Raw genomic sequence first — 26,227 nt, 5'->3', positions numbered from 1 at the left:
CCCCCCCCCTCCTGCTCCGTCTCCTCGTGGCTCATGGCTCATGAAGGAGGAGGACAGTTCGGGGTGCTGTGCGTGCCCGAACTGTGATACTTGCCATGTGCGCCAGGGTGGTTTTGGCAGTCTGCCATGCCGCCATCGTCGGGAGTCTGGTCATCCGTCTGGCCTTCGGTGGCTGTTGATTCGGTCTCTGTGGTAGTATTCCCACCAGTTCCATTGGGGTCTTCGGTTGGGTCGTCCGTCTGGCCTTCGGTGGCTGTTGATTCGGTATTCTCAGTATTCTCAGTATTCTCAGTACTCTCAGTATTTTCAGTATTCTCAGTATTTTCAGTGACTTCGGTTCCGTCGTCGGACTTTCCCTCTTCGGTTTTGTTTTTGTTCTTGTTGCCATTTCCTTCTCCGCTGCCCTTCCATTGCTGCGTCACACCCTGAGGGTCATCCTTGATCTCGCCTTTCAAGTTGCCGATAGCTTCCATCACTGATTCACAGTTCGCGATGGGGCAAGTGTCTGGGATGGGGCGGCAAAGTCCCAAGGCAGCGAGGGCCAGGAAGAGGAGGACAGTAGTGATAGAGCGCATTGCTGCGAATCTCAATATGTGATGGTAGATGAATCAGAAAAATGTGAGTCCGGTAGGAGTGATCGGGGGGGTTAGAGGCTGGTGAGTACGTGATGATAAAAAGTGGTAGTAAGCGAGGGACTGGAGGGAAAAAAGAGATGATGTGGTTAGTGATGATGATGATGATGATGAGAGGAAAAAGCGCAATGATCGAGGGGCTCTCGTGGAGTGGAGTGGCGAGATGGGTGTTATATATGTTGGGCTGTTGGGAACCCATGCTCAGGAGAGATCTCATTCCATGGAACATGTAGGACATAGGTACATCATACCTGTGTTTCTTTAATATAAAGCCTACACATTCGCCCGGGGTTCAGCATACCAACAGCCAACAGGAGAGAGGGAGGGAGAGACATGCGCATTGCCCACCAACAACACAACAGACAATACAGGCCCACTAGCATCGGGCGGGAGAAGCATTGGTATGACCCGAATGGTGACTTTTTACATTTCCACTGCGCGCCTTCGAGGCGGCGGCGGCGGCAGCGGCAGCGGCATGAGTTCGCATTGTTCCAAATGATCAAGTGGTTGGGTTTATGGAAGAGGAGGAGGAGGAGGACACGTACTGTTTCTTGCTTTCTCTCTCTCTCTCGCTCTCTCATCTCTCTCTCTCTCTCTCTCTCTCTCTCTCATCTCACTCCCTCTCTCATTTCTCTCCCTCATCTCTCTCTCCCTGTCTCCCTTTCTCTTCCATCTTTCACTCTTCCATCATCTTTCTCTTCCATCTTTCACTCTTCCATCATCTTTCTCTTCCATCTTTCACTCTTCCGTCATCTTTCTCCATCTCTCTCACTCTCTCACTCCCTCTCGTCCCCCCATCTCTCTCACTCCCCTTCTCTTTCTGTGACTGGCCGACATTCGCCGTCAAGGTTTGACAGGTTGACATGGGTAGAGTAGGTAGTTCTTGTGAGGATTGTGTTGGAGAGAGTGGGACTAGTCGGAGTAATTTCCTTAAACCGTCGCTTATATCTCGGATTCCCTTTCAGGCTTCTCCGGATTTACGCAGCCCAAGACGGCACTATAAACAGAACAGTCAGACTGGCAGGTGCAGGGGAGTCTGCGGGGGTTGATTGCCACTCTCCCCGCCACGAGGTCCAACATGTAATCATGTACCTGACCAGCCTGACCTTAGGAGGTAGTACAATGAGATGTACCTCAAGACCTCAGGTAACCACACGGTAACCACTAGGCTGACCTCCTACTACCTCCTACAATTCCTACCTTCTACCTCCTCGTGTGCACCAAAAAGGCATCATTATTATTATTAATAATCAGGTGCACGTCCTAAACACGGCGCTGCAGAGATGAATCATCCATTGTTCTACGCGACACGTGAATGTGAACGTGCCCGCAATCACGCCATCCTGTCAGGCCCAATCAGCGGACGCGCAAACGTCAAATGTCCCCACTTCAAGCCGAACATAGAAGGCGGTCGTCGAAGTTTTCCACTTTTTGCACCTGCCGATCGCGCAACTGGAGGTGTTGAACATGTCCTAGCTCGGCCCGCCGCCACCACCACCACCACTACTACTATTACTCTCCTACCTTATGGCTAGTTTTACTTCCACCAACACCACCACCACCACCACTACTTCACCACTACTTCACTCCGGCCACTGCAGCCTGAATTTCTTTCACTGATTCATCATCCCTCCCTCTCCCGCTCCCTATTCCCTTCCCTCTTCCATTCCCTCATCTCCCTCCTCCTCCTCCTCTTCTTCCTCTCTCTCATTGCCATTGCCGTCGGACCATGCAATAACTCACCCATTGCCTTGCACGAATCCACCATGGCGACCATCTTGACCGCGGGCGAGGCTGGTACGTGAGTGAGTGACTGATAGACAGACAAGCATGTGCTGACAGACACTCTTTCCTCCTCCCACAGTGGCCCGCATCGCCTACCTCTCCTCCGACTCCATCGTCTCCGTCCAGCCTTCTCTCGCCACCCACTCCGACTTCTCGCGCTTTCTGGCCGAATACGCCGTCAACAACGCCACTTCCGTCGTCAGCGACTCGCCCGAGCTCATCTCTGTGCGCCATAACAACGACCCTCTGTTAGATGTGTACTCGAGAGTGCGCGCCGGCAAACTCACTGCAGTGACGACCAGTAGTGATGTGCTGGTCAGGAGCATCCCCCACCTATACCGTCTGGCGCAGTACCCGCTTGTCATCCATGTGAGCCTGCAGCCGAGCGGATACCCAGACTATGGCGACATCACCAGCATCAGAAATGCGGGCTTCACCTTCCTGCAGAGTACGACGCTGCAGGAGGCACAGGACTTGGCATTGACGGCACACGCATTGGCCATCCGCTCCGGCAAGGGTGTCGTGCATTTCTTTGATGCTTCTAATAGCAAGCAGGACACGCCCATTGCGCGTGAGGATCGCAGCGTGGTGGAGGAGACGCTGAACATCGACCTTGCGAGGAATAGACAAAGTACCACCATCCAGGAAACTGGAATATACGTCAGCGAAGGCCTTGCTCCCACGTCTGCGAGTCTGCAGCAGCGGAGTGGCAACAGTGACCTCCCACCAACAACGAATGTCACATCGGGCGCCACCACACCCTCCAAGGAGCAATCCTCCGCCTCTTCGACCACATCTTCATCAGAACGCAAGAACAGCAGTTCGGGCGCGTCCGAGGCCGAGTCTGCCACCACGGTCGACTCTCAGCCCAAACCGACGAGCTCTGAGGATATCGACACCACTTGTGCCGCTATCTGGGCACAAATCAAGGCCAAGACGGGCCGTTCATACAGCGCCTTCAACTACACAGGTCCTCAGAATGCAGAGAACGCCTTGTTCCTGTTCGGAAGCGATCCAGGCCTTTTTAGCGCTGAATTCGATGCTGCAACCCCCGCAGACTTCTTCTCCAGCGTGGGCTTGATCACGCCTGTACTGTACCGACCATGGCTGACGGAGCGCTTGACCGAGGTCCTCCCCAAGAGCGTCAAGCGAATTGCAGTCCTCGAGCAAATCAAGAGAAAGACGACCAAATGGGGACCTATTCTGCTGGATTTGCTGATGTCTCTCAAAGCCAGCTCACAAGCCGCTTCGCCGTTAATCGTGGGCTACCAACTGGGATACATTGAATATTCCACCATTACGCAGGCACTGAGTGGCATTTTCCAGAATCTGACTGCAAAGGACCCCATCCAGAATCTCAAAATTGGTGCCCACAATGGCCCATCGAAGGCGGAGATTACTCTCCAACAGCCGGCACTGGAAAACGCATATATGAAGATTCTGGATCAACTCTTTGGGCAACGACTGTACATTGCCAATGCACTCCAGTCGAACCATGCGGGAATCAACCACATCATCAAGGCGAGCCCCGAGTTCGGTTTCGGCTCATTGCTGGCGAGGAAGGAACACCGTGCACGATTCATCTCCGAAGTGCAGGCTGCCGCAAAGTCCAGGAGCTTCACCACCGATGCGCCGCTCCAGTGGCTGTCGCAATGGGCATTGATCGCCGAAGACACGGAAAAGGCAAACCAGCTCGCACCCGAAGTCCTCTCCCGACTCGCGAACGATGGCTCCCCTGCCGCAGCCCAACTGCTGGGCTCCAAAGGGTTGTTCTTCAAGGAGTCACAGTGGCTGGTGGGTAGCGATGCGTGGAGCTACGATCTCGGCAACAGTGGTGTGCATCACGTGCTTGCCAGCGGCGAGAATGTGAACATGCTCATCATTGACTCGACACCGTACAGCGAGCGAGCATCAGTGGACGCGGCACGAAGGAAAAAGGATATTGGCCTCTACGCCATGAACTTTGGCAATGCGTACGTGGCCAGCACTGCCGTCTACAGCAGCTATACGCAAGTGCTGCAGGCCATGATGGAAGCGGAAGCATTCAACGGCCCTTCTGTGGTCCTAGCCTACCTCCCATATCACCACGAAAATGAGAACCCTGTCCATGTGCTACAAGAAACGAAGAAGGCTGTAGACCTGGGGTATTGGCCACTCTACCGGTGGGATCCCCGGGCGGAAGAGCGGGGCGACGAGACGTTCAAGCTCGACTCGGAACGTATCAAGGAAGAGCTGAAGGAGTTTTTGAAGAGGGACAATTACATGACCCAGATCATGAAGAGACACCCAGAGTTTCATGCTAGCTTGTCCGAGTCCTATGGTTCCGAGGTTCGCAAGGTACAGAAGAGGAAGGCTAAGGATGCGTACGAGGTTCTCCTCGAAGGTCTTCAAGGAGCTCCTATGACGGTGCTCTTTGCCTCCGATGGCGGTAATGCAGAGAATCTTGCGAAGCGATTAGCGAACCGGGGCAAGGCTCGAGGCCTCAAGTCAATGTTCATGGCTATGGACGACTATCCCGTCGAGGACCTCAACAATGAGGAGAATGTCATCTTTGTTTCATCGACTGCCGGTCAAGGTGAGTTCCCGCAGAATGGACGCAACTTCTGGGAAGCGGTCAAGAACTCGACCGATCTGGATCTGGTCAATGTCAAGTTCAGCACCTTTGCGCTGGGCGATTCGCACTACTGGCCTCGTAAGGAAGACAAGCATTACTACAACAAGCCTGGAAAGGATTTGCATGCTCGTCTGCTGGAGCTTGGTGCGCAGCAGTTAGTCGCGTGCGGTCTGGGTGATGACCAGGATCCGGACGGCTACCAGACGGGCTATCAAGAGTGGGAGCCTAAGATCTGGGATGCGCTGGGTGTGGGTAATGTGGAGGGCCTGCCCGAAGAACCCGCGCCCATCACCAATGAGGACATCAAGATTGGATCCAACTTCTTGCGTGGTACGATTGTGGAGGGCCTGCAGGACCCTTCTACGGGTGCCATCAGTGCGGCGGACCAACAGCTGACCAAATTCCACGGTACATACATGCAGGACGATCGTGATTTACGTGACGAGCGTAAGGCGCAGGGGCTCGAGCCCGCGTACAGCTTCATGATTCGCTGCAGACTGGCCGGTGGTGTGGCAACTCCGGATCAATGGGTCCAGATGGACGACATTGCCAACAGCCTGGGCAACGAGACCATGAAACTGACCACACGACAAACCTTTCAATTCCACGGTATCGTCAAGGCGAAGCTCAAGCCTGCCATGCAAGCTATCAACCGCGCCCTCATGACCACCATTGCTGCGTGCGGCGATGTCAACCGCAACGTCATGTGCTCTTCATTGCCGACGATGAGCGTGTTGCACGGACAGGCACACGCTGCTGCCAAGAAGATCTCCGATCATCTGTTGCCCGGCGCCGCTTCGATTGCGTACCATGAGATCTGGTTGAAGGGTATGGAGGGTGAGAAGGACCTCAAGCTTGCCGGTGACGCGGTGCAGGACTTGGAGCCCATGTATGGTCCAACATACTTGCCACGTAAATTTAAGATCACGATCGCCGTGCCTCCGCACAATGACACCGATGTCTACGCCCACGATATTGGGCTCATTGCGATTCAAGGTGAGGACGGTCAGCTTGCGGGCTTCAACGTTCTCGCTGGAGGTGGTATGGGGGCGACGCACAACATGAAGAAGACGTACCCGCAGATCGGCCGCATGTTCGGATATGTGCCCAAGGATGAGGTACATATTGCTTGCGAGAAGATCATGCTGATTCAGCGTGACAACGGTGATCGCAAGAACCGCAAGCAGGCTCGTCTGAAGTACACCATCGATCGCATGACGGTAGAGGGCTTCAAAAGCGAGGTGGAGCGCATTTGGGGGAAGAAGTTCGAGGAGCCACGACCGTTCAAGTTTGAGAGCAACGTGGACTCGTTTGGTTGGCTGAAAGATGAACGCGGGTTGAACCACTTCACCATGTTCATCGAGAACGGTCGCATCGAGGACACTGCGGACTTCAAGATGAAGAGTGGTCTCCGCGAGATCGCCCAGCACCACAAGGGCGAATTCCGCTTGACCGGTAATCAGCATCTCATCCTGTCGAACGTCGCAGATGCAGATCTTCCACAGATGAAGCAATTGCTGGCCAAGTACAAGCTGGACAATGTCAACTTCTCCGGTCTGCGACTCAGCTCTTCCGCCTGTGTTGCCTTTCCCACATGCGGCCTGGCGATGGCGGAGTCGGAGCGATACCTGCCCGAGCTCGTGACGAAGCTCGAGGGCGCACTGGAAGAGAATGGGCTCCGGCAAGAGAGCATCGTCATGCGCATGACGGGCTGCCCCAACGGATGTGCTCGTCCGTGGCTGGCGGAGGTGGCATTTGTCGGCAAGGCATATGGGGCGTACAACATGTATTTGGGAGGCGGCTACCACGGCAACCGGCTGAATAAGCTGTATCGCAGTTCGATCAAGGAGGAAGAGATTTTGGAGATTATGAAGCCCATGCTGAAGCAGTATGCTCTGGAGAGAAACGAGGGTGAGAGATTTGGCGATTTCGTCATTCGGAAGGGCATCATTGTGGCCACGAAGGGTGGACAGGATTTCCACGAGAACGTAAGTGATGTGATATCATGATGCGAAACCATGTGCGCGCGGACCCGGGCTAACGTGAAGACAGACTGCCGAGCTCGAGGAAGACGATGAGTAAAGAGAGCATGTGGTGCTTCAATTCCAGTGGGGAAAAAAGGTTCGAATCAGTATAGAATCAATTACTTGGAGGGGCTGCATAGCGAGGCGTTTGTGGGGTGCGCGATCCTTCTTGCAGCATCGTGTTGGGGTAGCATAGCGCTTCCATGGGAATAAAAAGCGACGCATTGTATATATGATGCTCCGTATCGTGCGAAGATGATGAAGTGTTGGTTGCCACTACGGGAGCAAGCTGACATGTGAGAACTTATGATGCGATCGATGCGTGCAGACACGAGCAAGCTGGCCACGTGTGTGCGGTAGGTACATGTAGCACCCAAGTCGGTTGTGAAGAGAGATGCAGGCTAGGAGGTAGGGAGTAAGATGAAGCGGAAAAGGGCGAAATTGAGTGGAATGATAGCCGGCGGCCAGCAGAGTTGGTTGGTTGTCTACACACTATACGCTCTATACCGAGACTGCTGGAGCGTTTATTTACTATCTTGAGGCACCGAGACGCAGCCTCGAGCTTATCAGAGTTCCTGGGGGCACATCCCCGCCGGGCCCGCACACACTCCTGCGTGTTGCCCACCAACAACAGACAGCAACAAGACGAGATAGGCGTCGGGGGGGGAGTGCAACAGCGGGGAAAAGCTATGGATGTGCTGGTCTGTGTGGGAAAGCAACGAGGTCGAATACGAAATGTGAAGAACATATGAGAAGGGGGCGAGCGCATTGCAGGCAAAGAATCCCGCGACCGTCGTCGTTTTTATCACATCCATCATCATCCTTATTATACATCCCGAACCACCACCTTCAACATGTTGTTCTGCAGACAAGCCACGAGACTGAGGCTTGCACCACGGCTGGTGCATGCGAGAAGGACTTATGCGGATCTCAATGCACCCGCTGCGAAGAAACTCAAGATCAATGCCGATCGTTTGTGGTATGTGTGGGCTAGTGATTTCCTCGTCAGTGATGATGATGATGATGATGATGATGATGATGATGATGATGATGATGGTGGTGATGGTGATGGTGATAATGGAGAGGCGTCGGTGTGAGTCTGCCAGAGCTAACATCTTTCCCAAGGGATGATATTCACATGACTGCCAAATGGAGTGAACCCAATGCAACCACCGAAGCGGGAGGACTGTCTCGACTGTCCGGCACCATCTACGACAAGTATGCTCGAGACTGGTTCAAAGATACAGTCAAGGCTCTCGGTGCCAAGACGTATGCGGTGAATGGGACAGGTTCGCAATTCGCCACCTTCGAAGGCGAAAATAACTCTCTCCCTCCCATTGCTATGGGCTCTCATCTGGACTCGGTTGCCACGGGCGGTCGCTTTGACGGGCCGCTGGGCGTTATTGGTGGTATCGAAGTCCTCCGATCCATGCAGGAACAAGGCATCAAGACACACGCCCCCATTGCCTTGATCAACTGGACCAACGAGGAAGGAGCAAAGTTTTTCCCGTTCTTGGGCTCTTCAGTGGTATATGCAGGTAAGTAAGATCCACCAGTGATCGGTCGTGGTGTCGTGCAGCCTTTATATATCTACCTGTACCCATATCATGCTGCATTCTTGCTAAGTCACGCGGTCCAGGCCAGAGCACGCTGGAGGCAGCCTATGCCAGCAAAGCCAACGATGGGAGCGGCGAGACGCTAGGTGCAGCGCTCCAAGCCATTGGATATGTCGGCGACGGACCCAACACCTTTGAAGAGTTCCCCATCTCGGGTCACTTTGAGATTCATTGCGAACAACAGACGGTGCTCGAAAAGGCCAACAAGCCAGTCGGGTGGGTCGAAGGCTGGCAAGGCATCGATTACTACGAAATGGTATTTACGGGAGAGGACGGCCACGCCAACACCTACCCGATGGAGCGTCGCAAAGACAGCCTGGTGGGTGCGAGCAAACTCATCGTGGAGCTAGAGAGTCTTCCCAAGGCTCACGGAAGTGGATACACGACCATGACCAACATCCAAAGCGGACCCATTGGGTGCTGCAACATTCAATCCTGGACCAAACTCGTCTTCTGCCTCATGAACTACGATGCGAAAGTCTTGGGCTCCATGGGAGCCGACATCACGGCCCGTGGTAAAGCGATTGCGCAGGCTGCAGGTCTGGGCTTTTCTTCCGAGCTGTTGGTCCACTTGGAGCCGGGGCAGTTCTGGCCGGAAGCTGTCGATTGTGTGAAGCGTGCCTGTGGCGACAAGGGCATCGGCGCCTGTACCGAGACGGCCCACGACTCCACCATGACACGATTGAAATGTCCGACGGCCATGGTCTTTGCCCGAGGTAAGGATGGTGTCAGTCACAATGCCAAGGAGTGGACGAGCAAGGAGGATTGTGCGGAGAGTGCGCTGGTGTTGGGAAAGGCCGTCCTCAACTTTGATGAGATTTTGAAGAATAAGAAGTAGTAGCAGTTGTTGTTGTTGTTGTTCTTGTTGTTGTTGCACCTAGTAGTAATTAATCTTGGAGGTGGTGGTGAGTTTCGCCACTGTGAATGGGATAGCTCTCGCCGACAAGAAAAGCGTTGTTGTAAATACACATGCTGCACAACCTCACTGACGAGAGCCTCTTTCTTCTTCTTCCTCTTTTTTTTTGAGCTTTGCGGCGGAGACGTTCCAAACAACTCGAGTTGCTACCAAGGCCTTTTTTCTCGCACAATGCCCAACTGGCCTCGCAAGAATCAAACAAATCGCTGGCGCTATAACGCTGCAAGCATCATCGGCTCCCTCGAAGACGACTCCCTGTCATTGTTCAATACAGACTGTACAGAATCATGTGTCCTTCCGGCTGAGAACCATATCCCAGCCGTACCGTCATCGCACATTCACGGTCCTGAGAGGAGCAGTGATAGCCGCCTCATGCGCCCTGGCTGTCTTCACTCCCATTCACAGTATCAACATTTCTTCTCTTGTCGTCGAATCCCCTCTCCACCAATCCGGTGAAATCCACTCCCACTTCCTGCAATATCTCCGCTTGCTCTCTCACGATATCCACGCAGTTTCTCCACACTTCTCCACCCTTCTCCGCACTGCTCATGTGCCTCTGCAATGCAGCACTAAACTCATCAACCCTCTCCTTGGCCCACTTCACAACGGCACTCCCACTCGCGGCCGGGAACGAGACCTCAAACGTCCGGAAAGAGTGTAGTAATAACATGAATGTGGTGAAGGCCAGGGCTTTGACAAAGGGCTCCAACACTCCCGTGAAGGGCAGCGATCGTGTCCGGGTACGTATCGTCTTGGTGCGAGAATCTAGATATGTTGTTCGAGCCAACTCTTCGAAGCCGAGGCGAAGTAACCACGACACAGCACGTTGTGTGGACTCTTGTCCGCCACTTTCATACCCCAGCTGTCTCGCGATGACGCTGGCAAGTTTCGAAGCACGTTGATTAACTTTTGCTTGGATAATCTCTTGCGCCGTCTGGTTTCCTTTGATTCCTCTTGCCATATTCCTCAATGTCTCCACCCTCGTAACCGCATCTTCGAAGTGTTGTAATGCAATGTCGATATCGAGTCCGTCAATTTGCGATTCCACCCAGCGAATGGATTGAGGCCGTCCATCAGAGTCCACCAGAACAGAGCCTCTGCGTGATAAGCCACCAAAAGACGAGTTGTGATCAGAAGCCGCGTTTTTCGAGTCCTGAAGGGCAGCATCTGCAGCGGCTTTCCTCAGGGAGCGATTCTCTCGTCCGGACATGTATGATACAGCATCCAAGTTTTTTTCGCGCTTGCTATGTTCTGCCGCGAGGAGTTTCCGTTGGTCTTCCTGTGCCTTGCGGAACGCTACAATCAGGCCAAGCTTGTCAGTGTTGTCAGATGTGGCGTATGTGAAGCTTGCATTCCCGGCACGGACATTGATGGCGTTCGCTATGGCTCTGTTCTCTTTGCTATTGGAATGACCGATGGAGGTGGATGAGCGCGTCGAGATATCTGCCAGACTGACATCGTGGAGAGGCCAGCAGCGGTCTGCCACGAGCGTCGTTACTCCGCCACCACTGGCCTGGGCTTGAGACCCAAAGTACATACTCTGGCGGTTGCCCTTTTGTGGCGTAGCTTCAGCAGGCCGCTTCTTTTCCGAGGCCACTAACAAGTGATCGTTGAGGAGGACGATGGCCACACGTCTGCGAGGTTTCCAGGTGGCGGCATTCAGCTCCAGCCATCGCTGACTCTCCATGATGATGTGTCGGCCGGGAAGGGCGGGCAGATACTTCTGACTGCCCTCCACTCGCTTCCACAAGGTCTGCAAGTGCGTGCTCCACATGGCCTCCAGGTTGGCAACGCTGCTCCTATTCGCGCGCTTCCTGTCGGCCATGCTCAGAGTGCTGGCGGTGTTGTTCAGATCGGCACCACCCGCGCTGGCTGCATGTCCCAGGGCAGCGGTCAAGTCGCTCATGAGGGTGCGCAGGGTGCGCATTTCCGTCTTCAGCTTGTCGGCCTCCTTGGAAATCTTGATGAACTGGGTGCGATTTTGGTAGACATTGTGTTGAAGATCGGCGTTGGTATGTGCCTTGACGGCTTGCAAGTCCCGCTGGTAGGCCTCGATGTCCTGCTCGGTGGCCTCAGACAGGATGGACTGCACGTACTGTTCGGCGTGCAGGTTGGCATCTTTCAGGGCACGCAGATCGATCTTCAGTCTGCCGCGGCCCCACTCCGCACCCTTGTCGGGACTGCTTCTCCCACTCGGCGGGACATGGGTGCCTTGGGTCGTTGATCGACTGAGCGGCGGGGGGCGCGATGTACTCGGCCGACTGGCAGCGTCCAGTCGATACTGGGCGAGCATGTTGGACATTTCGGGCAGGGCGGGCATGGCGGGCATGGGCGGAGCAGGCCCATCGTGCGGATGTCCGGTGGTGAAGCGCGTGCTGTAGCGCCGCTTGACCAAGTCGCTCGTGTCGCCCTTGGGGCGCTCGCGGGACGGGGCATCGCTTTTCGCGCTCCACGCCGAGTTGGTCCTTTGCGCCGGAGGTTTAGCTTGGTGTGCGATGGGCCCCGAGATGGTGGGACGTGTGGCCGTCGTCTTTTTGCGCCGCAGCGAGATGATTCCTTTGCCCTCCGACATGCTTGCTCACTGCCTACTCAACCGGACCCGCATTGACCATGGGCGGAGGAGGAGGAGGATGCGGCGGCGGTGGCGGCGACGGCGGCGGCGGTGGTGGTGGTGTTGGCGGTGAGGGTGGTGAGGGTGGTCAAGAAGAAGAAGGAGAAGACGTGGTGAGCAGTGTTATGAATGGCTGTGTTAGCTACCTAGGTTGGTAGGGACAGTAGGAGGTAAGGTAGCCAGACACGCGTGAGACGCATGAGGTGCGAGCTGTGACGCAGCTAAGAACTAGAAGTCGAACTAGAATGGAGCTAGAATTAGCCACGCAGAGTCCTCAAGCAGACATCAACATTCCAACCACCGCCAACCGACACGCATTTCAACCCATTGGCACCACCATCATCACCAGTGGAATCGCGAGATCCCACTGACATCGCGCACACTCCAACAGGCGCTCACTCGATATCTCCACACCCAAAATGGCATCAACAACAGCCTCGTCGGGGCCATCGACCACCACGATAGTCGCCGGCATTGCCTCTCTTCTTACCCTCAGCGGAATTGGCTATGCACTCTACTTTGACCATAAGCGCCGCAGCGACCCTGAATTCCGCAAATACCTCAAAAAGCAACACAAAAAGATCCAAAAAGAAGTCCACGAATCGTCTAAGCAGGCGGAAGAGCAACAGAAACAGAAAATTCGCGCCGTCGTCGACGAAGCAAACGAGGAGGGCTTCCCCCGAGACCCCGAAGAAACAGAGGCATACTTCATGCAAGAGGTCGCGAGAGGTGAAGGGATGTGTCAGGATGGAAGTGATCCTGTCGATGCCGCTTTGTGCTTTTACAAGGCCTTGAAGGTGTATCCGCAACCCAGGGAGTTGATCAGTATTTATGATAAGACTGTGCCGAAGGTGAGCTATATAATCATGTTACGAGATGATCATGATGACCTATCACGAGAACACCCTGACTATCACGAGAACATCGTGGCTTGCCATGAGAACATGTCGGAAGAATAGGTTGAGAAATGAGTGAGATGAGTAGAGTGCTAATGTGTTTGTCCATCACAGCCAATTCTCGACATCCTCGCCGAAATGATCGCCGTCGACCCAAGCATATCCGTCACTGGCGCCAGCTCAGACGCTGGTGCTGATCCTGTCGAGTAGAGCTCGCATGCTGTGCAGTACGGTTCAGCGGCAAGGCGTACGTTTATATCTCGAGCAGCGATGGCGGAAACCACGAAAAGACATCATGGAGCAGAGCGTGAAGAGTTCGCTCACGAGTGCGTAACCGTCTTCGAAGAGGAAATAGAGGACGGACGCGGTGCAGCATAAGATTGACGATGACAAGATACAGGAGGCATAGACCAGTGAAAGCGTTGCGCATCTGTGAATTTGATGCCTTGATTGAGAGACGGACACGAGACTACTACTACTCATCTCATGAGCTTTGTGTATAGCATACCTTCCTCTTTTTGTACATTACGTGTATTCAGCACTATCAAACCATCCCGGGGTCCTATCGGAAAAGCCAGGTGAGCAGCATACCACATGACACGTGTGGAGACTGACAATGGGCGTATCAGCACGCTTTTGGGAGGGAGATTATAGATGACCGCGACGAGGAGATGAGAGAGAGCTGGCATGCGTATTCCGAGAGGGGAAGAGCTTCCTTCCAAGAGCACCCAGGTACCTACCTACCTTAATGCAGCATCACCCTGCACCTGGGAGGGTCGTCGTGCTCGCAGACCACATCACGCATTGTCACCTTGTACCACGCCCATCGATTCCATTCCATCCATCCAGACAATACCTCCTTCAGCACCCTTTCTGTAGAAGCTGATTTTCATCTTCGCACTCCCACCGTTTTTTGCCTCCACATCCAGCAACGTTCCAAGGTCCAATCCGTTGGCCTCCAATTTCTTCAACAGATTCTGCCACAACCACAACTCGGTCCCGGGAATGGGGATATAGGGCGTCACAAAGATGATCCAGCGAGTATCATATCGTACTTCCGGAATCATGGCCAGGAACTTGGGAGGGAGTGAACAAAGCCAATGGATGGTGGAGGCTTCATCGAGACAGCGGAATGGAGAGGAAGCATAGTAGAGGGCTATGGCTTCGGTGTAGACTGTTCGACATGTCTTGAGCAGGCTCGGGATACCGTAGGCGGGTCTAATTCGAGGAAGATTTTCTGCATGTTGAAAGTAGATGGAGGCAATGTGGATGCGAATCTCTGCTGGGAGTTGGAGGAAGCGGGACGTTGTTGTCGCCATGGAGTGAGCTCCACTGGAGAGTGCCGTGCGGCGACTAGGACTGGATATGTGGAGGTCTGGCAGTTCGAGTTCCGTTATCGTCAGCACGGACGAGCGGCGGCTCGTGTTCTGCTGACGGAGGGTGTTACCGTCGAGGCCAGGTACACGTAGTGTCGAGGATCTACGACGATCTTGGGTCTCAGACTCTGAAGCGGGATTCTTCTGATATTTCATAGGACATGTCTTGTCCGTCTCGAGCGATAGTAGTTGGTTGGTCACTGATGTGTAAGCCGGGGGAAGTGAGGACAGCGTGGTGAGACGATAATCGGTCGGCACGACCGGCTCTCAGTCACCACAAGACTTGACAACACGAGTATAGTCGTTGCATGTAGGGAGAAGGGCAGCACCATCCCACGTTGGAGCGTGAGTGGTGCACGCAGCAGAGAAATATTCGACAGCAACGAGCAAAATGGTTGGAAGAATGATAGCGGTGCACTAATGGAAGTGCGCGTGGGATGCACTCTTTTCCTGACTACCTACGCCCCCAATCCCATCCAACAACGGTCACCGACAAGTTGACTCGTGCGTCGTTCCCGTTCCCAACACTTGACACCACGAAAGCGGCTTTGTCATGAAGTGCTTAGTGGATGGACCTGTAGCTCGGCAGATAAGGAGTGTCTGGGATATGTTGGACGGGGAGACGGGGGGACGGGGGGACGGGGGAAGGGGGGGGGGCGGTCAGTGACAGTGACTCGGTGGTTCCTGCGTCGATAACCGGGACTCTCTAGCCTCTCTCAGTCTCTCTACTTCCAGGTACCTCTACCTAGGTTAGGTGGTCTCTACCTGTTATTTGATGGGCGCGACTGTCAATGTGTATCAGCTGTCTGAGCTGTGAGCTGTAAGGTACATGTACCTCCTACCTAGGTATCAGCTGTGAGCCTGTGCCACTGCCATTGTGCCACTACCATAATTATGTCAGCAGTGGTTATTGATCAACCCTACATGTACCTACCTGACCTCCATGTAGTAAAAAGAGACTACTAGTCCCGGTGATATTAATTCTCCGCACGCACGACTAAGCGCACACACCTACTCTCTCCCCTTGGCCGTGGGGGGATGGGGAGTCCTACTGTCCTACTGTACCTCCTAGCTATGGAATGAGCCTTCTCAGCTGCTTCAATTGACGCTAAAGTCAACGCCAAGAAAACGTGGATTGCTCCCAGGTTCGCGTTTCCCGTCCGCGTTGGACCTCCATAGAAGTCGTCGCCTTCACCACCCCCACTCCCACCACCACCATCACCACCACCACCACACAGTATGATGGTGGCCATGAGACTGCCTTTGGGTAAGCTGAATGCACCGAGTTCCCGCTTCATCTGCTTTTCGTGCGTGAGCAAGGCCAGTCGAGCAGGCCAAGTATCACTCAATGCTGCTGCTTTCCTATCTGCCTCTCGCAGTGTGTCTGCATACCATGGACAACGAGGCGGCATGCCAATGACGAAACATAGCAAAAGTATCAGACCAGCGCCATCACTCCGCGTCCAACGACGACATCTCCTCACCAGAGGAGGCACCGCCCCGACGACCATCGAAGCACACCAGCGGCAGGTCGACGAGATATCGGAGCGCGTTCGAGGCTTCTATGAGCGAAAGGAAAAATTCCGCATCTTCCATGGCTCGACGAACAGTACACGCAAGTCCGCTATGGGCAGAGATCCGAGGACGGTAGTGGATACCAGCAGACTGAACCATGTAGTGTCAGTGGACGTAGAAAAGATGACGGCATTGGTCGAACCCAATGTGCCAATGGACAGACTTGTGGAAGAGACATTGAAGTATGGACTCGTGCCACCTGTAGTCATGGAGTTTCCTGTAAGCTAGCTATGCACATTGGCGAATGGGCAGAGGAGATAGAGCTGATTCCTCAACCAGGGCATCACTGTGGGAGGTGGCTATTCAGGGACGTAAGTTCCGTCCTATACAGACATATGTGATGCTCCCTTACTTACCCTTCATCCATCATTCCAGCGCTGGAGAGTCCTCGTCATTTAAGCATGGCTTTTTCGACCGCACCCTGAACAACGTGGAGATGGTTCTCGCCACAGGCGAAATCATTACCGCATCAGAGACAGAAAACTCAGACCTCTTCCGTGGGGCTGCCGGTGCAGTGGGCACATTTGGCGTTACTACAATGGTCGAGCTACAATTGATCAAGGCTTCTAGATATGTCGAGGCCACATACCACCCCGTCAACAGCATGGAAGAGGCTACCGCGACGCTTTTAGACTTTACTTCAAAGCCTGATGAGTTTGACTACATCGATGGCATCATGTATTCGCAGAACAGTGGAGCCATCGTCACCGGACGAATGACTGACAACCCTTCCGCTGGTATTCCGGAGCAACGGTTCAGTGACCCCAAAGATCCATGGTTCTATCTCCACGTCAAAGAGCGCATACGGAATTGCGAAGCGCCAACCTCGGACGTGATTCCACTCCCAGACTATCTGTTCAGATATGATCGCGGCGGGTTCTGGGTGGGTGAGGGAGCATTTGGATATTTCAAATTTCCCTTTGCAAACTGGTCCCGTAGATGGCTCGACGACTTCTTGCACACCCGTATGCTATACAATGCACTCCACTCCAGCGGTCGCTCAGAACAGATGATCATTCAGGATCTCGCGCTCCCGTACGACCGAGCGACAGAATTCGTCAAACGCATGGACGAGAAGCTTGGAATCTGGCCACTTTGGCTATGTCCACTCAAGCAAAGTCCATCCCCCACGATGCATCCCCACTATAGCGAGTACGAGGCGGACGGGAAAACGCTCAAACCCATGCTCAACATTGGTCTGTGGGGTAAAGCACCGCCTACACATGAAGCTTTTGTGAAGGCGAATCGAGAGATTGAAGCCACGCTACAGGAACTACGAGGCATGAAGTGGCTGTATGCGCAGACCTACTTCAACGAAAACGACTTTTGGAAGGATTTTGACAGATCTTGGTACGAGAAGCTCAGACAGAAGTATTCCGCCACGACCCTCCCCACAGCGTGGGAGAAGGTGCATGTCAGCGTGGAGGCGGAGAAGAACGCGAAACAGAAAAAGTCGTGGACGCAAAGATTGCTAGAGACTTGGCCCATGGCTGGATTCGTGGGCATTAAGAGGAGCATTCAAAGTAAGGACTACGTCCAGGCGAGAAACCCGGCTTGGAAGGATTGGGTGCCGAGGAAGGAGTGAAGTTTGAGGATTTGCTGGGGCACAAATGGCGGAAAACTCTACTGCGCCCTGCCTGCCGATACACTGTCTCGTCAATGACCTGGAGTTGCCCTGCTGGAAGCGCCTCAAGAGCGCATAAACTCCCAGTGCGATATTCCTTCTTCCCTTTTGAACACACCACTGAACGCGCCATCTCGCTGTATGCCATTGCTCAATACCATGCTAATAAATCCAGGCACACGGCATTCGCACTCCCAACCAGAACCTCGGATTGATTCTAGACAGACCATGAAGCATCTCTCCACGTCACGACGCGCATAAGATTCCTCCGTTCATGTGGCTCTTCGCTCATCATCGATGAGGACGCTGCTCAACATGCACATCAAGCCGCCACGACTCGGCACCATTTTCCACAACAAGCTGGTGAGTGTAGAAGTCAATGTCACGATACCTGTTCGTCGCGCGTCAGCTTCCGAGCGCGGGTCATCCGTACACCAACATCGCCACTCACATCGTCCTCGCAGCACCTCTTGCCTTGGCGTGCCAAGGCCCCGCTCCGCCAGCGGCAGCATCTTGACGGGATCGCCATAGGCCTGCCCATCGCTCATCAGCATATTTGAATGTGTACATCATCAGCGTGGCGAATACTCACAAGTCGCCAAATTCTTCAATTCTGCATCCGTACTTCCGAACCAGTACTTCAACAAGCCGCCACTCGCACAAGCTTCCTCGTGAGACTTTTGATCGAGCAGGGCTAGTCTCCCGCGATCGATGCCGGGGAGAAGGACGGAACGAAAGATGACAGTATAGAAGCTGAGTTGCTTCCATGCAAAGCCTGTTTGTCTGCACAAGTCTCGCAAAAGGGCAAAGACGTCGGGCCAATTGAACGATTCTAGGTACGGTGCGGTTGCGTAGTCGTCGCGAATCGGCTTCAGAGAAGTGAGAGCAAACGCAAAGAGTCGATATGGAATTTCTAGATCGTCGAGGACGAGCCGATTGGCCAAATGGTTGTAGGGCGAGCTGATGAGATAGCTCGCGTTGAGGTCGATTGTGGAGGGAGTCACGACACTGTCCTGCGCAGCCCTGGAGGTTGCATTGCTGATGTCTAGATCGTTCCTGTAGGCAGCTTCGCTGGTGGAATCGCCAGTCGGCGGACTCGGGTGAGCACGATCCCGTGCTATAATTTCGATGTGCTGGGAACTCGCTTTGTCTGAGGCAGCAGCAGCAGCAGGAGGAGTCCACAAGGAGTCATCTGCTGTGACGGTTTGTACGAGGCTGGTCATGATTCCGACTTGGCCTTGCTCGTGTGCTAATACAGCTTTGGTGGTAGGTACGTAGTAGTCCTTGGCTCGGCCTTTGTCGTATATGAAAAGGTAAGGTAGGCAATGGAAAGTCGGGTAGGCAGGTAGTGCAGCCCAAGGAGTTGTTCTTGAAGTTGTTACACCATATGTCGTTTCTGTTTTCATGCAGCTGCTGTTATGTGTGTACGTGTGTAAGTGTGTTACCTGAGGTAAGTCCGTCGGTCAGTCTTGTAAAAACAAAAAACAAAATAAAAAAGTCCCTTCTCTGTCGGTGTGTGTGTAGGTATCCGTATCGCAGCAATAATGCGAGATTTGGCTCCAATGGCGCGAGATTGCGTGATGAATTTTGTCGACATTCGCTCTACACTTGAAATTACTTTTGACGCTTTGATCTACAACGCCCTCAATGATAACCGCTCGAGGCATTTATGACTAGAGATAGGTAATATCATACAGGAGTAGTAGTGGTCACCTGTTACTTGTTACTACTTCTAGTCTCCCGTTTAAGTAAATCCACTCCTTCGTTCGTATCATCAAGGTTTTGGCTTTTCTTCTTACTAGCTACTCGTTCTTACCGGGAAGATAGGTCTTTATATCTCGCCCGCTCGCTAGGTAGCTATAGATTGCTTCTACTGCTAGGATGACTATTTTCCCTATTCTCTACGTACCTAAGGTATATAGGTTCTGCTAGTTTTTACCTCGAGGGCAGTCTTAAGTACTATCAGAATGAGTTCTTCGCTTAAGTCTTACAAGTCTTACGCAAGTTCAAAGAGGAGTAAACGATGATTTCTTGATTATTAGGTATTATAATGACCCTCACTCATATTGGTAGTTTTAGGTAGTTTTTTTGCTTTTGCTCTTCTTCCCACAGCTAGCTAGCGATGGTGACCTAGATATGTACCTAGGTAGTTGTTGATATTGTACCCATTTCAGGGTGCTCGATCTTGCATAGCGGTAAGTACACGCTCACGGTCTCTTTTTCTTTCTGTCTCTTTGCCTCCCTCCTCCCTCTTCTCTCTCTCTTCCCCCTCCTCCCTCTCTATTTACCCTCTCTGTCTCTCCCTCCCTCTCTGATACCCTCCCCTCTCTATATCTCTCTATATCTGACATATCCGTAGATGAACGTTCTGTGATAGAGCTCCATATACTTCCTGTTCGTTGATCGATAAGGTGATACAAGCAACTGCATGAAGCGCGAAGTTTCTGCCACAGGAGGAATAATAATAATCATAATAAGATTAATAAAAAATCATACCAATAATATCATCATCGCTTCATTCCATTCCCATCAATTCGATATTCCTGCGGTATCGGAGGGAAATCTTCCACGCCATCGAGTAAAGCCACTGCCATTCCGCCGGCCAGATGAGTTTGGATATGGCAATGCAGCAAGAACGCACCAGGATTGACGACGTGATAGCGCGCGACCATCCATACAGGCTGACCGGCCGAAGGGGCCGTGGCGGCGCCATCTCGAAATTGCGGCGTGTAAAAGTTGAAGTTCTGAGGTTGTGCAGCAGCCGCTTCTGCAACGCTATTCCAGGTCCAGTTGCCGGTGCCTTGGCCGATGATGTACATTTTATTGCTGTGTTTGTGCATGGGATGCGGTGGGCCAAAGGCGTCGGTGACGGCCAAGACGAGATCGACCCAGGTGTCATTCTGGGTACGGACAACGAGATCGCGATTCGTGGCTTCGACACTGTGGGGGTTGTAGAGCATTGGGTCGTCCTCGGCGTACTCGGTGGGAAAGGAAGGATAGGATTCGGTTCCGGTGACGGTCCAGAGCCATGGAGCCTGGTAGCGGGACATCATGAAAATGTGTGTCGCGTCGACGGTTTGCGAGGGGGGAATGTTGGGAAAGGGTACAATGTTCCACGTATTGAGTTGTATGACATCCTGCGAGACTGGAAATCCACCATACGTAAAGTAGCCTGGCATCTCTTCTGTTGTCTGGCCTTGGTGATGGGCCTGGCCTTGATCATTGGCCTGGACGTGTTCGTTATCCTGGCCTTGGTCCTTGCCAATGGAGATTCCCAGTGCTGGTATATTGAGTGATATGCCCAAGTCCAGCGATGGCGAGATTATGCCGCTTCTCCGCTCTCGATGCGCTGGGCTGCTGCCGCTGCCGCTGCCTCCGTGGTCGTTGTTGGGGGAGACTGCGTTGGAGGTATATGTCACCGTGGCGAAGCCACTCAACAGCTGGTTCTGGCCAAAGTGACTTGCGCGGAACGTATACGTAGCCGGAGGTTGGTTCAGTTGGACCATGACTGAATAGCGCTCACCACTGAAAATTTGCAGTCCTTGCACGCGGTATGGCTCAATGTAACGTCCGTCGACCGCGTACACCCACAAGTCATGATGATCCAAGGAGATCACGGGGGCCAGAATGGAGACGGCGCCGATGAGGAGGAAGCTTGCCCATTGGTCGTCAGGATTCACGCGAAAGTCGTAGGGGGAGTTGCGTGTGGGCTGGCAGCCTACAATCTGTTGCGGAACTCGGCTGGCGTCGAACTGTCCGGGACTCTGCGTGAGTTTATTGAATGGAGCACAGCCATTAGGAGTGAGCCATTGACCGGCGAGCGGTCCGCCAGAAGCGTACAGCGGCTGGAAGGGCGGCGGCAAGGCCGCTTGCTGTTCCTCTCGCGACAGACACTGGACGGAGCCGACTCCATTGAACAGGAGACTCTGGGCGCAATAAATGTCCACATTGGCCTGATCTTCAATGTCCATGAGCTCGTTGGATGTGACATGCTGCCAGTCGGAGAGCATGACGAAGTGGGGATTGTCCTCGGCGTGCAGCAGGGCATTGAGCGACGAAGGGTCACTCGCCATGGAGTTGAACGGTCGATCCTGCGAGCTTCTGGGGCGGATGTAGATGGCTCCGAAGAGTCCATCGCTGATTTGGGACTGATAGTGAGCATGGTACCTGGACATGGTCAGCGTGCAAGCTCTTCGAAGGATGATCAGTAGCAGCAGCAGCAGTAACCACGAACCAGTATACTCCGTATTGTGTGGCGGTCCATTTGTAGAGCCAATCGGCGCCGGGCTCAATGGGTCGTTGGGAGAGACCAGCTACTCCATCTGACCACGGGGTGTCGAGCTGCTCAATGCCATGAAAATGAATGGTCGTGGCCTGATCCAGTCCGTTGCGCACGTAGAACTATCACCAGCTGCTGCGTGAGTATATATATGTGATAAAAGAACAGATGAGGAGGCATATGGTCACCACTTACCTCCACATCATCGCCCTCGTCCACGACCAGAGGTGGGCCCGGCGACGTGCCATTCACCAAGATCATCGGTCTTGTGAACCCATCCGGAGCACCCGTCCCCCATTGTGGCTCGATGGCGAATCGTCTAGTTGCAGCGTGAGCAACGGAGCCGAGGCTGAGCAGGTACAACAGGTAGTAGTAGTAGTGCGGGAGCAGCATGGTGGTGATAGGAGGAGACAACGACGACGAGGACGACGACGGCACAGCAACGAGGGATACAGAAGCAGCAGAGGCAGATCCAGCGGAAATCTTGTAATGAAAAGGGCCATGGCTCGGAGGACCTTATACTGGGCCGAGTGGATGAATGGGAACGATGATGAGGCTTGTAGCAAGATGGACACCGGATCCCTTCAGTGGTGGTGCAGTCGGTCGGTGGTGATTGTGATGCCGATGGGCACAACCAAAGCTTGTGCAGGTGTAACAGGCTCATTCTGGTGCTCGTGCTGCGGTGGAGGGAAAGGTGGAATGGTTTCAACGACATTGGGAGTGGAAATGCAGTGCCAGCAGAGCAGGGATGGGTTGGAGGATAATAGAGGTAGACTTTTTGTTTGTATATGGCGATTCGTGCCAGCAGCAGCAAACGGGAGGAGGTTCTGTGTTGTATATGAGCAATACCATCTCATCTCATACCATCCCCTTCAGGACATGGCGATGAAGCGAGAGGACAGTATAGCAACTTCTTTTCCCGAATACCACCAGAAACCACCAGAATACCACATTACCACTGTAAGACTCCATCATCATCATCATCATCATATGTGATAGAGTTGGTGTCGAGTGGGTGGTTTAACTTAGGTTTGTAGCACAGAGTTGTATCATCACCCTTTTCCCCCAACTTAGAGTCTTAGAGTCTTAGACATGGTGAAATTGGAGTCTCACTCTCTGCCGTCTTCCGAGACACGTAACAGGAACATGTGACTTTCTCTCTCTCTCACACACTCTCTCTCTTCTCTTACTGGAATTCTTTCTCCTTTCCCCTTTCCCCTTTCCCCTTTGTGCCCATAAAACTACTCTGCCTATTCTGCCTCAGAGTATAGACAGAATGCGGAGTTGAAGTCAAAGTAGAAGTCGAAGCCGAAGTAAACAAAGTTAGGTAAAGAAGGGTGTATTTCTCCATCAATAACAAGAATAAGAATAGCCCCCCCTCACATTCCCGTGCCGACGATTCGGTAGATCTCTTTTTACCCGGATCGCCCGCCGCCTTTATTACGGTCTGACTGTCTGTCTTACACTTCCTCTACACTTTTAGTGACTTTACAGTACACACCGTCCATCTACATAATTACCCTCTCGTACCCTATACGCTATACCGTATCGTCCATCTTCGGAACTCTCGTTTTACCTTTTCATAAATTGACTATATAAATAGCCGAGAGAAGAAGAAGAAGAAGAAGAAGAAGAACAAGAAGAAGCGATGGTGGCACCAGATCATCCGCCTCGCCACATGCACTACTACTAACTAAAGTAGTCTACCACCACCACGACCACCACCACCACCATCTCCTCCTCCTCCTCCTCTCCTACTGGCACCTGACAAACTGCAGAGGTCGTACCGGTACATGCCAAGAATCGTATGCTTCTGTTTACATCCTGGCACGTGGGCCTGGAAAGGCCTGAGACGGAGAAATTACATGTAAATGTTGTAGATCCATCCATGTCATGCCATGCTTTGCCTTGCCTCAATTCTGCCCGCATATCTGCATCTAATACCTACCTTGCTGCTGCTGTTGTTGCTGCTGCCGCTGCTGCTATCTCCTCTTCCGCCTGTGATGAGATGCTGAGCGAGAGTTTGTGACGGACTGCACCCTCGATCCCCATTATTATTATCATTATTCCTATTATTATTATTCTCGACATCGATTGTGCAATACCTGCATTTCAATAATCATCATACCCTAATCACTTATCATCATCCATCATGCGACCATTCGTCTTCCACCTGCTCACTGCCGCCCTCTCGGGCCTGGTCCACGCCACTCCCACCACCCTCGAGTCCCGACAGGCCGGCCAGTATGCAGGTTATGCCTTTGCCTACTTTACAGGAAACACCATCGATGGCGAAAAGATCTACTTTGCCGCGAGCAATGGCAACAATGCGCTGGACTGGCAGGAGCTGAACGGGGGGAAACCCGTGCTCTCATCCACCCAAGGCACCAAGGGCTTGAGAGATCCCTTTGTCATCCGCTCCGTCGATGGTGGCAAGTTCTTCTTGTTGGCCACTGACCTCTCCATCGGTTCTGGTACATCGTGGGGCGAATCGGTTCGGACGGGCAGTCGATATCTCGAGATTTGGGAATCCAGCGACCTCGTGAACTGGTGAGTCTAGACCCTACATGTAGTAAGGTACCTATGTACTCTGGCCTCTGTTCCACCACAGTCAATTATCATCATCATCACCGTCAATTAATTGTGATATAGGGGTCAACAACGCCACGTGCTCGTCTCACCGCCCACGGCAGGCAACACCTGGGCCCCAGAGGCCTACTACGATGAAGACATCAGCGCATATGTCGTCTACTGGGCCTCATCGCTGTACGAGGAGAGCGACACGGCCCACACTGGAAACACCTATCATCGCATGTTATATGCCACCACCCAAGATTTCAAGACATTTAGCGAGCCACAAATCTGGCAAGATGCCGGCACTGCACGCATCGACTCCACCGTCATCAAGTCCGGCAACACCTACTACCGCTTCACCAAGGACGAAGGAGCCGTGAGCGGCTGCACCGACATCATCCAAGAGAGCTCTCCGCGCCTGCTTGACCAGTTGGACGGCTGGACTACCATTACGACGTGTATTGGGAAAAACGCGGGTACGAAAGCGATCGAAGGCCCGACTTCCTTCCGCGCCAACAGTGGAGATGTCAATGGTGACAAATTCTATCTGTTCGTCGACGAGTATGGTGGTCGTGGTTATATTCCTCTGGAGACGGCCGATATCGCCAAGCCGCAGTGGAAGGTTTCTGCTTCGTACAAGCTTCCCAAGAGTCCTCGCCATGGCACTGTCATTCCTGTGACGGCTGCCGAGCTTCAGAGATTGACTAGTGCTTTGAAGAAATGAGTGGCGAGCAAAAAGAAAGATTGATGCGTCTCTCTCTCTCTCTCTCTCTCTCTCTCTAGCTTCAAGATTAGTCGGGCCTTGCTCTCACTTACTTTCACATTTCTTTTCCTCAAGTTGAATGATGGCCTGTGTGAACGTGACTGGAAGTGCTCACAAATCCGTCACCAACGTCCCCATTCCTTCATGTTTCTTCGCCAGCTCCAAGATCGCTTCCCCTGACGCCAGATCCGTCAGAGCCACGCCTACACTCTTGTACACCACGTATCCCTCTCGCAGCCACGCTTCCAATCTCGCATGATGATCATCCTCGCCACTATTCTTCTTCTCCATCATCTCAAGCACCGAACCCAGCTCTACCATCTGTTCCAGCAGCAATCCACTCTGCAAAATTTCCCCCGTATGCTCCGACACCGCCGTGCGATCGTCCACAATAATCGCTCCTCCACAATCCTTCGCAATAGGATTAAAAGCGTCTTTCTCACTCACCACCCGTCGTAACAATGCCGGATCCAATTCAATCATATCCGGTTGCCAAGATCCAATCGCAGAAATATACGGTTGTTTGCGTGGTCGACCTGCAACAGCACTCCCTCTCATCAAATCCTCGTCTTGAAAAAGCGGCTCTTGCGAAGGCACAGTACAACACACCACATCCGCCTCTCTCACACAAGCCTTCACAGCCGCGACATCTCCAGTCGCCAGACATTTCATTTCCACTTTCGTCTGACCCTCCTTCTCCCCCCACCACCCCTCCCCCCTCACTTTCCTCACCATTTCGTCACCCCTCTCCACTCTCCGATTCACCACGACCAACTCCTCCATCTCCTCCCCCCTCAACGCCAACATCAATCTCACATGCCACAGCGCCACTTTCCCCGCCCCAAACACCACAACTTTCCGCGTAAATTTCCTCCACATCCATGGAATTAACGCACAGAGTGAAGTTCGAAATCCCGTAATTTCTTCCGCATTGATGATTCC

General features: G+C 53.1%; 11 protein-coding genes across 11 annotated transcripts; 5 read left to right on the top strand and 6 right to left on the bottom strand.

The window, feature by feature from the left end:
* Positions 1-10: 10 nt before the first annotated feature.
* On the bottom strand, positions 11-1,057 carry SEPMUDRAFT_151397 (uncharacterized protein). The gene is made up of 3 exons (XM_016906792.1): positions 970-1,057; positions 884-905; positions 11-695 (listed from the first exon to the last, which is right to left on the bottom strand). The coding sequence occupies exon 3, from the start codon at positions 573-575 to the stop codon at positions 39-41; it is 537 nt and encodes a 178-aa protein (XP_016757451.1). The 5' UTR covers positions 576-695; positions 884-905; positions 970-1,057; the 3' UTR covers positions 11-38.
* Positions 1,058-2,198: 1,141 nt separating this feature from the next.
* On the top strand, positions 2,199-7,364 carry SEPMUDRAFT_151396 (Thiamin diphosphate-binding protein). Its single transcript, XM_016906791.1, has 3 exons — positions 2,199-2,429; positions 2,497-7,019; positions 7,084-7,364. Exons 1-3 carry the CDS (start codon positions 2,399-2,401, stop codon positions 7,111-7,113), a joined length of 4,584 nt encoding a protein of 1,527 aa, XP_016757450.1. The 5' UTR covers positions 2,199-2,398; the 3' UTR covers positions 7,114-7,364.
* Positions 7,365-7,841: 477 nt separating this feature from the next.
* On the bottom strand, positions 7,842-12,267 carry SEPMUDRAFT_128054 (uncharacterized protein). The gene is made up of 3 exons (XM_016902187.1): positions 8,695-12,267; positions 8,181-8,593; positions 7,842-8,034 (listed from the first exon to the last, which is right to left on the bottom strand). The coding sequence occupies exon 1, from the start codon at positions 12,157-12,159 to the stop codon at positions 9,958-9,960; it is 2,202 nt and encodes a 733-aa protein (XP_016757448.1). The 5' UTR covers positions 12,160-12,267; the 3' UTR covers positions 7,842-8,034; positions 8,181-8,593; positions 8,695-9,957.
* Positions 7,842-12,267, top strand: SEPMUDRAFT_71946 (amidase). The gene is made up of 3 exons (XM_016909960.1): positions 7,842-8,034; positions 8,181-8,593; positions 8,695-12,267. Exons 1-3 carry the CDS (start codon positions 7,910-7,912, stop codon positions 9,507-9,509), a joined length of 1,353 nt encoding a protein of 450 aa, XP_016757449.1. The 5' UTR covers positions 7,842-7,909; the 3' UTR covers positions 9,510-12,267.
* A 239-nt stretch (positions 12,268-12,506) lies between these two features.
* Positions 12,507-13,646, top strand: SEPMUDRAFT_151395 (protein import receptor MAS20). Its single transcript, XM_016906790.1, has 2 exons — positions 12,507-13,049; positions 13,209-13,646. Exons 1-2 carry the CDS (start codon positions 12,618-12,620, stop codon positions 13,302-13,304), a joined length of 528 nt encoding a protein of 175 aa, XP_016757447.1. The 5' UTR covers positions 12,507-12,617; the 3' UTR covers positions 13,305-13,646.
* A 14-nt stretch (positions 13,647-13,660) lies between these two features.
* SEPMUDRAFT_151394 (uncharacterized protein) lies at positions 13,661-14,766 on the bottom strand. The gene has a single exon (XM_016906789.1). The coding sequence runs from the start codon at positions 14,624-14,626 to the stop codon at positions 13,892-13,894; it is 735 nt and encodes a 244-aa protein (XP_016757446.1). The 5' UTR covers positions 14,627-14,766; the 3' UTR covers positions 13,661-13,891.
* A 1,024-nt stretch (positions 14,767-15,790) lies between these two features.
* Positions 15,791-18,707, top strand: SEPMUDRAFT_151393 (FAD-binding domain-containing protein). Its single transcript, XM_016906788.1, has 5 exons — positions 15,791-16,264; positions 16,325-16,356; positions 16,421-18,032; positions 18,134-18,446; positions 18,506-18,707. Exons 1-3 carry the CDS (start codon positions 15,881-15,883, stop codon positions 17,628-17,630), a joined length of 1,626 nt encoding a protein of 541 aa, XP_016757445.1. The 5' UTR covers positions 15,791-15,880; the 3' UTR covers positions 17,631-18,032; positions 18,134-18,446; positions 18,506-18,707.
* Positions 17,961-18,861, bottom strand: SEPMUDRAFT_144162 (uncharacterized protein; the record flags this gene model as incomplete). The annotated part of the gene is made up of 4 exons (XM_016903069.1): positions 17,961-18,060; positions 18,121-18,202; positions 18,262-18,682; positions 18,811-18,861. The coding sequence occupies 4 exons, from the start codon at positions 18,859-18,861 to the stop codon at positions 17,961-17,963; spliced, it is 654 nt and encodes a 217-aa protein (XP_016757444.1).
* A 1,315-nt stretch (positions 18,862-20,176) lies between these two features.
* On the bottom strand, positions 20,177-22,341 carry SEPMUDRAFT_158544 (Cu-oxidase_3-domain-containing protein; the record flags this gene model as incomplete). Its single annotated transcript, XM_016907796.1, is given in 3 exon segments — positions 20,177-21,817; positions 21,837-22,070; positions 22,144-22,341. The coding sequence occupies 3 exon segments, from the start codon at positions 22,339-22,341 to the stop codon at positions 20,177-20,179; spliced, it is 2,073 nt and encodes a 690-aa protein (XP_016757443.1).
* Positions 22,342-24,099: 1,758 nt separating this feature from the next.
* Positions 24,100-25,303, top strand: SEPMUDRAFT_151392 (glycoside hydrolase family 43 protein; the record flags this gene model as incomplete). The annotated part of the gene is made up of 2 exons (XM_016906787.1): positions 24,100-24,498; positions 24,601-25,303. Coding segments are annotated over 2 exons (1,045 nt in total), but the record flags the coding sequence as incomplete, so codon positions are not given.
* Positions 25,304-25,305: 2 nt separating this feature from the next.
* Positions 25,306-25,974, bottom strand: SEPMUDRAFT_151391 (uncharacterized protein). The gene has a single exon (XM_016906786.1). It carries the CDS (start codon positions 25,955-25,957, stop codon positions 25,397-25,399), a length of 561 nt encoding a protein of 186 aa, XP_016757441.1. The 5' UTR covers positions 25,958-25,974; the 3' UTR covers positions 25,306-25,396.
* Positions 25,975-26,227: the final 253 nt, after the last annotated feature.

Source organism: Sphaerulina musiva, assembly GCF_000320565.1.
Source record: "Sphaerulina musiva SO2202 unplaced genomic scaffold SEPMUscaffold_10, whole genome shotgun sequence".
NCBI classification, from domain to species: Eukaryota; Fungi; Ascomycota; class Dothideomycetes; order Mycosphaerellales; family Mycosphaerellaceae; genus Sphaerulina; species Sphaerulina musiva.
This window is presented reverse-complemented; position numbering and strand designations above follow the sequence as displayed.

What these genes read in the sequence shown, in the direction of transcription:
- SEPMUDRAFT_151393 (XM_016906788.1), top strand. Translation starts at nt 15,881, where the DNA reads ATGCCAATGACGAAACATAGCAAAAGTATCAGACCAGCGCCATCACTC. An exon ending in CTGTAGTCATGGAGTTTCCT is followed by an intron (nt 16,265 to 16,324) that starts GTAAGCTAGCTA and finishes TTCCTCAACCAG; the next exon opens with GGCATCACTGTGGGAGGTGG. An exon ending in GGAGGTGGCTATTCAGGGAC is followed by an intron (nt 16,357 to 16,420) that starts GTAAGTTCCGTC and finishes CCATCATTCCAG; the next exon opens with CGCTGGAGAGTCCTCGTCAT.
- SEPMUDRAFT_151391 (XM_016906786.1), bottom strand. Translation starts at nt 25,957, where the DNA reads ATGAAATGTCTGGCGACTGGAGATGTCGCGGCTGTGAAGGCTTGTGTG.
- SEPMUDRAFT_71946 (XM_016909960.1), top strand. Translation starts at nt 7,910, where the DNA reads ATGTTGTTCTGCAGACAAGCCACGAGACTGAGGCTTGCACCACGGCTG. An exon ending in ATCAATGCCGATCGTTTGTG is followed by an intron (nt 8,035 to 8,180) that starts GTATGTGTGGGC and finishes ATCTTTCCCAAG; the next exon opens with GGATGATATTCACATGACTG. An exon ending in CTCTTCAGTGGTATATGCAG is followed by an intron (nt 8,594 to 8,694) that starts GTAAGTAAGATC and finishes CACGCGGTCCAG; the next exon opens with GCCAGAGCACGCTGGAGGCA.
- SEPMUDRAFT_128054 (XM_016902187.1), bottom strand. Translation starts at nt 12,159, where the DNA reads ATGTCGGAGGGCAAAGGAATCATCTCGCTGCGGCGCAAAAAGACGACG.
- SEPMUDRAFT_151396 (XM_016906791.1), top strand. Translation starts at nt 2,399, where the DNA reads ATGGCGACCATCTTGACCGCGGGCGAGGCTG. An exon ending in CTTGACCGCGGGCGAGGCTG is followed by an intron (nt 2,430 to 2,496) that starts GTACGTGAGTGA and finishes CTCCTCCCACAG; the next exon opens with TGGCCCGCATCGCCTACCTC. An exon ending in GACAGGATTTCCACGAGAAC is followed by an intron (nt 7,020 to 7,083) that starts GTAAGTGATGTG and finishes ACGTGAAGACAG; the next exon opens with ACTGCCGAGCTCGAGGAAGA.
- SEPMUDRAFT_151395 (XM_016906790.1), top strand. Translation starts at nt 12,618, where the DNA reads ATGGCATCAACAACAGCCTCGTCGGGGCCATCGACCACCACGATAGTC. An exon ending in ATGATAAGACTGTGCCGAAG is followed by an intron (nt 13,050 to 13,208) that starts GTGAGCTATATA and finishes TGTCCATCACAG; the next exon opens with CCAATTCTCGACATCCTCGC.
- SEPMUDRAFT_151394 (XM_016906789.1), bottom strand. Translation starts at nt 14,626, where the DNA reads ATGAAATATCAGAAGAATCCCGCTTCAGAGTCTGAGACCCAAGATCGT.
- SEPMUDRAFT_151397 (XM_016906792.1), bottom strand. Translation starts at nt 575, where the DNA reads ATGCGCTCTATCACTACTGTCCTCCTCTTCCTGGCCCTCGCTGCCTTG.